Genomic DNA, 12,426 nt, shown 5'->3' on the forward strand with positions numbered 1-12,426 from the left:
ACGTAGCAATCCTTGAATTGTTTGGGGTGTTTTTTTTCCATCCCAGCAGACTGGAAAAGCCGAAAGTAGAGCACCGCATTCCTCCGGAGGTGAACAACATTGTGAACCACCGCGTGCTCACCAGGCCCGAAGTTCAGAACAACGAGCGCAACCGGGAAGTGGGCAGGTTCGAGGAAAAGAAGCAGAAGGACGCGGAGAAATACGGCTTCCAGAAGGACGGAATCGAGAGGCCCCTGACGAAGATTAACAGTATCAAGCTGCAGCCAGCGGTGGCGGCGGCCGTGACCGCCGCGGTGACGCGGGAGGCCGAAAACCCGCCGGCGGGCTTGATACAGGCGGGGCAGTACAAGCCCGTCCAGGTCAACGGGGCAGGAGAGCGCGCGGGAAACATAAGCCCAGGCGAGATGGGGAACGCGCCGGGCCAGAGGAGTCAGCACCTGCACCACGAGCCAGAGCGGACCATCCAGAGGACAAACTCCATGCAGCAGCTGGAGCAGTGGGTGAGGACCCAGAGAGTCCGGGGACAAGAGGATGAGACCAGAAGGTGAGGTGGCTCTGGCAGTTGTGATAAATACTGTGACCTCTTAACATTTTGTCTTTAACAGCCTTTTGAGAGCTGATGGATACCCAGTGCAAAGCATCTCTATCCAGCAAGCATAGGGAATATTATAATAATAATAATTGCTTACATTTATATAGCACTTTTCTGGACACTCCACTCAAAGCGCTTTACAGGTAATGGGGTCTCCCCTCCACCGCCACGAATGTGCAGCATCCACCTGGATGAATATATTAGAATAGAATATATTATAACTGTATATTCATTTTATGTTTTCATTGATGCGTACTGTAATCTAGGGGCACGGTAGCCAAGTGACCTAGACATCATGTCTTCCTGCTGTGGGAGGAAACTGGATCACCCAGTGAAAACCTACACAGCCAAAGGGAGACAAAATCCATAGAAATGGTGCCCCTGGCTGGAATCGAACCTCAGACCTCAGAGTTACGAGGCAGAAACACTAACCACCATGCTGCCCTCATGTTTCTCTAAATTGACATTGTCTCCATTGAAATTGTTTGTGGACAGACTGGGTCAAGTGACAGAAAGGAAAACCTTCTTCATATGATTGGAAACAGTCCTTTATAAAGCGGCACATATTCATCAGCATCAACAGCTTCAGCATATTCTTTGTCTTGGTTTTGTTTGGGCTCAGTTGCTGCTTTTCAAAGTTTGGACCTGTTAGCATTTTATGACTATTGTAAAACTTGCAGACAAGGCATTAGTGATTTGTGTTTTGTACACGTCGATTTATGCTGTAGGTGAATGGTGTCAAATTTGAAACATTTTGTTAACTGGAAGCCATTTATTGAGAACGTAGCTTTTGAACGTTGTTCTTGAAATATGCCATTCATGAACAGAAAAGGCTATGTCGTCGAACCAAATCCAAAAGATATGTTCTTAAAGTGTCTTCTTAAAAAGACAGACCATGGATTTTATCACTTCATCCTAGTTATAAAACACAGAGTTCCTTTTTATGAGTGAATGGAAGGCATGAGTCTTTAGAGGCCATTCTTTCAGTTTTATTTTTCTTAAGTCGTAGAATCTGCATTAATTAAATTTCTTATCGGTCACGCTTAACAAAATGCAGTTTGTGTTAATTAAGTAATTAAATAAGTGCCATATTATGTGGGAAAAAAATAACGAAAGTTCATGCAGGTAACATTTGCTAAGAAAAATCCCTTTGAAATACTCCCATTTTATTTGCGATCGCCCTGTTGTGTGCTGTGTACTTGGTGCTGGCTTGCAGAGATTAATTTACCCCCATCTCCTGAGGGTTTGGCTCCAACTCCAGCAGTACGCTGCAGTGTCATTATGGAAGGCACTGGATAACATTTATAATTGCATAGGGCAATTCTGCTGTGTTTTATAGCAAAATCATTGTTTTTTATGGATTGCTTCTATTAAAGCAATATTTGTTATGGGTAATAAAAAACGCCAAATGCATTATGTTTTTGCTAGGCATAATTTGTTCCAGTGTAATTTAAACAAGCCCCCATGTCATTCCTGTGCATGAATACCCTAACTACTCTCTCCTGCCCTTACAAAGTACATTTAAGCAGAGGCCTCATAAATTGATCTGGTCAGGAGAGGGATAATGGTTCTCTTTGACATGGGAGGGGAATGAAAAGGCTATTTTTAGGGAACATGGTTAGAACACTTGTGAATCCAGATGTCATTTCTCATCTTGCACAGCAAAGTCAAAATGTTATTTCAGATGGTACCCAAAGACAAAAGGTCTGCTCAATGCCAGTATGATTGATGTTGTTTTTATTTTTTGTGAATACAGTATATTTAAATAAATCAAACAAGAGTGAGTCTAACCTACACAACTTGACAGTTACTTTAGCATTACTGAGCTGATATTTATGAGGGTTTCAGGGCAAAGACAAAGTCAACCTTGTCCTAACTGTATTATTATATATATATAGTTTGCAAAATGTGATTTAATGAATTTGTTCTACGCTGATTCCCTATTGCTTTCATTTTACTCTTTTAACCCTTGTATTGTTTGTCACTCACCTTATTACCTGGAAAGAAGGTTTGCAGATTCTTTCATTGAAATTAATAGGTTAATTCTATTGGCGTCTCTTGTTTTCAGTTTCCACTAGGGCTCAGATATCAAATAAGTCAGTAATTGTTAGAAGAGTAGACTTGGAAGGATAAATCACAGTCAAAAGATCTGCTTTATGCTCTAAATCTCATTGATTAGGTTTTAGACTTAATTGGAAATTAAGTTAATATTAACACACATTATAAAAAAAACACAAGTTACAAACAGATGAAGGCTATTCAGTCCCATGTGGCCAGTTTAGGTGTTGATGGTTAAAAGATTCAAGGGTCTCATCCAGCTGTTTCTTGAAAGAGGCCAGGGTATTAATAACATGGCTGGCTGGCTGGCTTTCGTCAGATTCCCACAGCCTAGTGTGTAAAGAAGTGCGTCCTGTTCCCATTCTTAAATGTGGTTCCATTTGTGTCCTCTAGTTCATGTTTCCCTGGTCATTCAAAAGAAAGCTGTGTTGAATTTGTCTGTGCCTTTGAGGATTTTGAACACTTGTATCGGGTCCCCTCATAGTTTTCCGTCTTCCAGACTATAAGGGTTCAGTTCCTGCAGCCTGTCAGGGTAGAACATTCCCTTAAACCTGGAATGGATGTGTGCTCTTTTCTGATTCCAGAGCAGCAATATCCATTAATTTTATGTTGTGACCATAATTGCACACAGTTTTCTGAATAAGACCTCAATAGTGCATTATACAGTTTTAACATAACATCCCTTGAATTAATTTCGGCACGTTTAACTATATATCCTAGCATTTTGTTTGCATTTGTAATTGCTTCCCTGCCTTGTCTAGGTGTAAATAATTTGTCAACATAAACCCCTACATTTTTTATGTTATTAATCTCTTCTAGTTCAGCACTTCCCACTTTGGATTCATAGTTTGTTTTCACAACCTGCATGCAATGCATTATGCTTGTCTTCATTAAATGTCATCTGACAGCTGTTTGCACAGTCTTGATTTTGATCTAAATCTTTTTAAATTCATTTTCTGCTTTTGCAGTGTTTGCCAATCCTCCTTATTTGGTTTCTGCAAACATGACTAGTTTACTAACCTGTTATCTAGATCACTGATAGATTAAGAAGAGCTGTGGTCCTAGTACAAACCCCTGTGGTACTTCACAAATACATCACCCCAATCGGCATATTAACCCCCTTTTAAATCCTGGCTTCAGGAAATGGCTGGATAACACCCTAAAATTTGTAACTTTTTTGCAACCAGGTGAGTTAGAAAGGCCAAGTAGCCTCTTTTAATTTGCCACTTGGCTTATCAACTAGCTGTACAAAAGTGGATTTGAAATAATCAGTTGTTTGTAAATATGACATAGCTCCTGTCTAAGCTGTGTTCCCTTGGTTAATAACTTGCACACCTCTTTGGATATGTGCTGTAATTAGCAGATTGCCTCATATTGCCTAATATTTAGTTTAATCTAATTTCTCTTATGGGGTTATTTTACGGGACAGGCACAAAAAAATAGGTCCTTCAAATAAACTTTTTCTAAGAAAAGAATGTGAAAACCATATTATTCAAACATGTGAGAGGTCTTGGGTTTAATATTGCCTCAGGAAAACGAGAAGAGCTATTTCTTGACTTCCAGCTGGAGTTTTAAAACAAGTTTTTTGCTGTATGAGCCTCATTCAATGAACTCTGATAAAAACATTTGTGTTTATGACCTATTACCCAATACCGTCATTGCCACACTACAGATTCAGGTTTTTGTGTGTTTTTTTTGTTTCATTTATTGCGCTGTTCAGCTTATGCTGATGAAAACCCTTGATTAAAATTTTGAGATTTTTGATCTAATCTACATACAGTACATATCAGCAGATTATGTTGTGGAATTGTTGATTGTGGATCATAGGCAGCCCAAAGCACAGAGGTGCATTTCAAGGAACAAATCTGATGTTTCACAAAATGAAACCCAGACAGCACCTTTGAATGCTCGTCCTTTGCCTTTCAGCATTACCTCCTATCAGACGCTTCCCAGAAACATGCCAAGTTACCGAGCGCAGGTTGTCCCACATTACCCAGAGGGCTACAGGACGCTGCCTCGGAACATCGGCACGAGGCCGGACAGCATCTGCAGCATTTCCCCGTCGGTGTACGACCGGGCGCTGGGGCCGCTGGGCCCCGACGATAAGCGCAGGTCCATGCGGGACGACACCATGTGGCAGCTTTACGAGTGGCAGCAGCGGCAGGTCTATACCAAGCAAGGCCCCATGGGAGGCTACGGCACCCTTACCAGCCCCAAGACCATGATCAATATTTCCGACCACGCGTCGCACTCCATTCCCCCATCGCCTTCCCACGGCTCCCTAGCCCTCTACCAGGGCTACTCGCCGCTCCGCTCCTACAACGTGGGCTCCAGATCAGAAGTGTCCTCGCCCGTGTTCAGAGGAGACATCACCATTGACCGCCGCCACCGGCCCCACCTCACCAAGGTACTCCACGCGAGAACTGGGCATGACGTGCTTTCAGAGGACACTGCAGGGCCTGGCAATTAACCTGTTGTGGCAGAAGGGTGTTTTTTTGACAGTGTAGAAATTGCTACTGCGTTTACCGTTATTGAGACTGTGAGGTTAGTTGTTTTTTTTCCCCCTAAGAATATATTAATCGGCTGGGGGTCTGTTCTCATCAGGCACACAAATGTAATCTTTATCCTTAATGCTGGCACCTGAAAGAAGAAATGTTAGCTTCAAGGTTTCATTATTTATGAAACAGTTCTCCAAAAATAAAAGAATTATGAATGCCCCACACAATTACACTTAAATCTTTAATAAATGCGTCTCGTCCACTTTGTGACATTTTATATAATGGGATTTTGTTTGATTAACACAAGGGAATAAGTGCTACATTGGCACTGTGCTGTTTGTTTGTGCTGTCCCTGGAGAGAGCACACTTTTACTGGCTTGTTTTCTCATGGGTGTTACATAACCTCATATTTTATTTACTGCGTACGGGTTAAATAAAAGTGCACTGATGGATTCCTGTTTACGAAAGAGACATTAATACATATTTGCATCAAGTCATTGCTATTTTGATTTCAAGCGTGACAGTGACCGGGTACTGACTTTTCATTCTGCACTTCCAGTATGCCTATCCACCTGACAGAAGGTCAGTGCCAGCGGGCATCCCTGTACAAACTATCACTCCACAGGCCTTACAAGGCAAAACGGTATGTGGGAAATTTGTTGTTTTTCTACTTTCCTGTTTGCGCGTTAATGCAAATGCATATTCATCAAAAGTCTAATTATAAGGTTTAAGTGCTGTGTCTGCTTTCTTCGTGCAGAGAATTACTTTTTATAATACTACGTTCTTGTGTGTTTATGTATGTGTACAGATCTGGAAGTAGTTCTTAGAAAGATGTGCAACTTTATAATTATCTTCGTTTTTAGAAAATAAATGATATTGTGGTTTTAAGTAATTAGGAACAGATTTAAAGGGAAATTAAAAATACTGCTGCTGGGGCTCTGTGGGAAATGAAGAACAGATGGTTTCGTTTTTTCTAAATGTTCTTTATTATTATTGTTAACAACATCATGGAGGTTTGGCTACTCCTTGTTGCTCCTTAAAGCCCGTTTTCAGTTGTTCCCTCTTTTGCGTAGCCTTGATGACTGTGTCCTTGTTTGTGACAATGTCTGCAAACAAGTCAAGAGGTGTACACTTCAGTGTTTTCAATAGGAAGACACCACATACTTTTAAAAGTAGATGTCAGAGTGTAAATAGGAAAATCTTTGCTGTTTTTATTTCAGCAAGATTGCAGAATAATCTGTCTTAAATGCTAATAATGTTTTCTTGTTCAAAAAACTAAAATAGCTTTCTAGTTTCTCATGCCTACTGTTTTGTAGTTTTAAAAATGTACATTTATATTGCATGTAGCTGCCCAGTGGTACCACCTTTGCCCTTAGATTATAGATAATTATAAATAGATAATTTGTTCTGTCTCTCCTGTTTACCATGTGAACTGGTCGATTATGGAGCAGCTAAAAATGATTAATAGATGCATGTTCTTGAGGACATGTTGTTTTTGCTGGTGCAGCAGTGCATGCTTTGTAGCTCCTGTCTGTTTTTAAATTATAAACTGCTTTAAACTTGAGACGAAAAAGTCAATTTGCTAGATCTGGTTTGTGTTCTGATCCTGAGGATTAAAACAGATCCTGTTGCGTGTCATTTGCCTTTCAGAGGAAAAGGTATTCTTTTTTCTCTGTAAGGTGAAGATGTTACGGTAATACATCATTGTGACATAAAATCTGTTTCATGTTCTTTACCCAAGAACGGAATGGTTTAAAATTTTATACAACTTTACTAATTAGTAGATAATGTGCAGAAAACACTTTATCCTGTAGTTTTTGACCATTGAACCATTGGTATGCTCCTTAGTTTTGTAGCAAAATGGGTGTATTTCTACTTGTTCTTTGATTTTTTTTTTCTGTTTTTGCTTAGTTTTATACAAAATTATGCATGTACAATTTAATGAATGACAAAGCAAAAGTGCATTCGTGCCAAATATTTAGATGATATTCAACATTTTCTTTTCACCAATTAATTTCAGGAACATTGCCACATTCTAAAATAAATCTGGAAACATGGTGCAGGCAACAGCAGAAACCTTATTTTTAACAATGAAGCCATTTTGGGCTGGGGTTTGATTTTATCTCGGTACTCTGTAAACTCCTCTACATGTTATGGGTGAGTCGCTTGTGGTCAACCGGGTTATGAAGATAAAACACCTTGAAGTGTTCAAGCTAGAGATTTTGGGGTATGGTAGAACTCCAAAGGGATGAAGGCACCTCTTTAAATAAAAACCCAAAAATTATTTATTTTTTTGGAGGGGGATATGTCTCCACATTTTATGTCTGCGGGTTCTTTCTGCTTCTATACTTTCATGTGGGGTTTTGCTTTGCCAGTGAATCTCAAGGAAGAAAACAGAAACAGCATTTATTTCCCCATTAAGTTCTTTATTTTCCAGCAAAAAATAAATATATTTCTGCGTTCCCTTTTGCATTGTCTCGATTTGGTTTTCAGGCTTGGATTTTTTCTGGGATTGCGCACAGAATGAGATTGGTTTTAGCTAGGGTCATCTGATTCTTGAATTAAAACACAAGGTGTATCTTCACAAAAGATTAGCTATCGATATCAGACGCGGATGACTGACGAGGAGTAGGACCGTGAGCAACTGAGGTTCTGCTTTTCGCATTTTAAGTAGCTCAGAAAGAAAAATTGGGGGAAAAAATAAAAAAGAATAAATGAGACTGTCTGGGTATGCGCTGCTCATATGAAAGCGGAGAGATTTCGTAGCCACATGATTTTGTAAGAGAACGGGTAGTAAAGATATATTCCATGCTGAAAGGTGAAGAAGAGAAACGCAATGTTTCAGCTGTGAAGCCTTCTTTTTTGCGCCAGCATTTCTTTTCTGGACCTTTCAGCACGGAATGACCCTTTACCCGTTCCTTTGCAGCTTACGCATGCTGACGCAGCTCCCTACTCGAATGTCTTATTTCGGATGTGGCAGCCAGGTGAAGGGGGTGTTCTATCTTCACGTGAGCATGTGGCCATATGTCTTGTACTGTACGTGAGCAGGCGAGCAGCCTGCCATTAAAATACCTCAAGCCTGTTTACTGGAACGCTGCTCTGTAGTGAATGGGGGCCGAGTGCTCCACCAGCACAGTAGGGAGCAGCGGCCCAGCCCCGCCTGGCCCCGCCCAGCCCCGCCTGGCCCCGCCCACCTAACCTATTGTCCTCTCTGGCTTGTCCCCTGCGCTCTGCAGCCAGAGGAGCTGACCCTGCTGCTCATCAAGCTGCGGCGGCAGCAGGCAGAGCTGAATAGCATCCGGGAGCACACTTTAGCACAGCTTATGCAACTAAATCTCGATGCCAGCAACCCAAAGGTCAGCCAATAGGTGGTGTGTGTCGTGTGCCATTATCTTCCAGTCATTCATTAAATGGGATTTGTGCAACAAAGCATCACTGCAGTTGAGCTTGATCTGGCAGTCCATTTCCTCTGTCCGATGAGCAAGGCCTTTCATATTCCTCCTCGTTTTTGTGCCGGGGGAAAGCACGTGATGCATATGCTTTTTGGAATGAACCGATTACTATTAACCCTTTAAGAACATTTTAATCCATTGAAATAAAGATATTGAGTCAGTGTTGAAATATAGAAACATAGACAAATTGCTATGTGAGCACAATTGAATGTGAGCACTTTTTGGGACACGCTTTGTTGAGTCAAAAGAGCTTTAGCACTTATACAAGACTCCTTTTGAAACAGAAATGTAATTTGTGTTTCCCAGTGACCAATACAATAAATTCAGTATGTTGAAGCCTGTACTTATTTTGTGGTTAACAAAGGGGTTGTTAAAGAGATTAGAAAGGACGCTTAGTACATGTGAATCTGTTGCTAACATGAAATTCTGCCCTTAATCTACTTAAAGTATTCAACTTGGTGAGCATGTCCATTTTGTGGTTGTGCTTAAATCTGCAAATTTAGTTTCCATTTAAACCCCACAGTGCAATTCCTTGCTGTGTGAATTTTTGTCAATGTAGGTCACCATCAGCTTTGAAAGAAGGGTTAATAGTAAAAATGCATGTGTTCATCACAGCCATGGTTGTTGAGGATTGCCCTGTGCATGTCAGAAGGAATGTGCAGTGATTTGTGTTTGGGCATTTATCTTATTTTGTAAAAAAACTGAAGGGTGGAGGATTTTCAATCTTTTTTCATGTTTACAGGGGAACTCTGCTGTGAATGTGAATTACCTTTTGAGACAGCTGTCCTTCTCTTATTCATTTTACTATTACTATTAATTTTTCATTGGGATTTGTGCTCAGCACTAGCATCTTCAAGCAGATGGCTTGTAAGTCTGTTGAATGGCACACAAATCCATCTCATGATTTTCATGTGTGCAGTGTGTGAAAAAGAATTAGGAGTGATTCCCAATGCTTTGCATGGTTATATTTGATGTCTCCAATATTGACTTTGACAACAAGCATAGTTTTAGTAATTAGAGCTCAAGTACTTTGTAATTAGTAAATGGGTTCCTGAGGTTTTTCCAAATAGATGAGCATGCTTTTTGCTTTTTACTTCCTTTTTTCTGGCTCACTGTCTTCTCACTTCTTTTTTTAATGCTGCTGCAAACGCTAGAATGAGATTCTCTCACATCATCTGCAAAGGAACCTCATGTATTTGGATAACCAGGTGGGGGAAACTAAAGTCTTTTCTTGCCCTGCTTCTCACAAACATGAAGTATTATTCAGCATGATTGGCAGTGGATGCCTTATGAGCTACATTCCTTTTCAGGGTGTTTTTCCCTATGAACCTCTAAATACAGGTGTTTCAGATAATAAGGAAAATTATTTTATTCTTTTCTTTCATGATTATTGCTCATTTTTCTGTTTTTTTCCCCAGAAATCTCAGCCCAATATTTACAGTAACATTTCCTGTTTTGGGGGCAATTTATTTTTCATGTAAATTGTTTTCTTAAATTTCTAAAGTCTAACACATTCATGTACTGTAGCACCATGTTTGTGTTACATGTCCATATATTTCTTCTAATAAAAAGAAACAGCCTAGTTCATATAACCAAATAGTCTAAACACATCAGGATAGGGAAGTAATGTAATGTTTGATTTCAACAAAGGTAAGGACAAATAGTTTGCATTGAAACATTTTTGTCTTGATCCGCACAGAGGTCTTTTTATAAGCAGATACAAAGCTAGAGAATGCCCCACTACTTTATTAACTTGAAATTAATCCTTTTCATTAAAAACTATAAATTGTGCCATTTTAAACTATGAAAGAGTGCTTAGCAGCCTCCATATTTCATGACAGAAGGAGGCTTTGCACGGATTACTGAAAGCCTGTGATCTTCACAAAATCTTCTCTTCCCACTTGTCATTACGTTATAGAGCAGAAGTCAAGGAACATTATCTCTTGTTTATAATATAGTAGTCAGATGGACGTAAAATGAGTCTCATAGCAATGGTAGATTTACAGATGGCATTTGGTGTGACTATTTCTTTAGTGGTGGATTTATAGGGATTAAAAAAGACATGAAGATATTTATCTGTCTTTAAAAGTTATTGAAATGTATACCTATATTTCTCTAAGTATATATGTATATTTTCAGTTTTTGACTCAAGTAATTTGGGTTCTCCTGTTTCTTTTATACAGTATGGGCAGTATGCAGTAGGAGGGTTTGGGAGAAATGTATGCTGCACAGTAAATAATATTCACTACTGCACAAGAACACAGAGCAAGACATAATATGCTATAGTTATTGTTTTCTACAATACAAGCACTGGACATCCAGTAGTTAGAGAAGGTAACCAGGTTCCAAAATAAAGTGCAAAATTGTTTCAGAACAAAGTAGTTTTATGTAGCAATACGTTTAATGTGTTTTGGAATTTTCAATGTTTGCTAAACATTTTAAAGCAGTACCATGCTGGAAACAATGAGTATTGTTACTATTTGCTGTTAGAATTTTTTTATTTTTTGCTAACGTGTTACATTTTTCAGTGGAAGAGTATTCTTTGGATAGTCCTGATATATATATTTGAATAAAGAAAACAAGTTTAAATATGTAATACATAGGTGCTTCAAGTTTGAAATCGTTAGAAAAAGCTATTAAATGTTATTAAATATTATTTAATGGGATGCATATATCTGTTAAGGATATTATCCAGAATGTGTAAATTACTCAGAAAAGTTAGAATGTCTGAAAAGGTCAGCTGTTGGTATTATTCAGCAGCGGCCTTTTGAGGAAAAAAAAACCTAACTTTCTTTTCAATGGAAATTCAGAATATGTCTGAGATTTTTTGTGAAGTGTCATGTTTCAGAAAATGCTTAATCTTTTGAAGTAGGTTTACAGCTCTTGTTTTAATTTACTTTTAAAATTTTACTTTAGGCTCTTTGGTGTCTGCGTAAAAATACTCGACTAAGTAACAAGGAAACGGTGATCAAATTTAACCTTCTTTTTTGCTTTAACGTTCTTCCGAAGAGGTCCAGTCATTCCTGCCAGTCATTTGTCAGTAAACCCGATGAAGAACTTGTCTTTTTAAATCTAGCAGTGCTGTGAACTGATGATTGCTTTATGCTCCTCCTGATTTGAAATAGATGAAAGAAAATGAACCTTTAATCATCATGGTTCACACTATGATTGAGAACTCAGCGCCAAGGCCACAACTGTACCAGCAAGTAAGGTCATGGAAAATGAATGGCTTTGCTATTGTCATCAACCCAAAAGTCCTTTTTTATTGACAACCTTCAGTCTTTCTGCCAGTGTACTCATGACATTTATCTTTTATTGTTTGTATTAAAGTACATCTCATTCATTGCTTTCTGTGGAAGGTTGGAACAGTGCTGGCATGGCTTATGGTGTATGCTGCTGTGTCAAGCTAACTCTCCCTCACTGTTAATTGCAATTGATGGGTTTTATGTGCACTGTGTTCTGGGTTTCTTTTTTCCTTTTCCCCTTCTTTCAGACTTCATGCTTAGTAACACTTCTTTGAATTAGATCAGAGTTTACAGTAGTGCATCATTGTTTTTGAAGAACAATGGGCAGATCAGCAGGAATATTATAAACCAGCCAGATTTTGGAGTGTCTTTCTGAAGCTAACAATATCAAATTAACATTTCCACTTGTCAGGATCCTTGGCTAAGACAAGGAAAAAGGAGCTTTACCAGTTCATTACAGCTCCTGAATATCTAGCTGAAATAAAAAGCACAGGAGTATCTGGTACATATTGCATACTTTATATTGATCATAAAAGCCCATTTTGTACATTTTGTACTTCATTAAAGGATACATTCTTTCC

At 39.1% G+C, this 12,426-nt stretch overlaps 1 protein-coding gene across 25 annotated transcripts in view; it reads left to right on the plus strand.

Annotated features, from left to right (window-relative positions):
• The window catches only part of plekha5 (pleckstrin homology domain containing A5), a 172,190-nt gene that overhangs the window by 136,867 nt on the left and 22,897 nt on the right, over positions 1-12,426 (plus strand). For 13 of the 25 annotated variants that reach the window (XM_088645674.1, XM_088645691.1, XM_088645677.1 and 10 more), the window contains 6 exons: positions 47-544; positions 4,577-5,057; positions 5,708-5,791; positions 8,385-8,504; positions 9,755-9,808; positions 11,726-11,806. In XM_088645674.1, coding sequence (XP_088501800.1) covers positions 47-544; positions 4,577-5,057; positions 5,708-5,791; positions 8,385-8,504; positions 9,755-9,808; positions 11,726-11,806 — 1,318 coding nt within the window. The remainder of the gene's footprint in view (positions 1-46; positions 545-4,576; positions 5,058-5,707; positions 5,792-8,384; positions 8,505-9,754; positions 9,809-11,725; positions 11,807-12,426) is intronic. The other 12 variants (XM_088645673.1, XM_088645694.1, XM_088645676.1 and 9 more) reach the window with 7 other exon arrangements.

This window comes from Lepisosteus platostomus, chromosome 9, assembly GCF_059453375.1.
Source record: "Lepisosteus platostomus isolate fLepPlt1 chromosome 9, fLepPlt1.hap1, whole genome shotgun sequence".
In the NCBI taxonomy this organism is placed as follows: domain Eukaryota; kingdom Metazoa; phylum Chordata; class Actinopteri; order Semionotiformes; family Lepisosteidae; genus Lepisosteus; species Lepisosteus platostomus.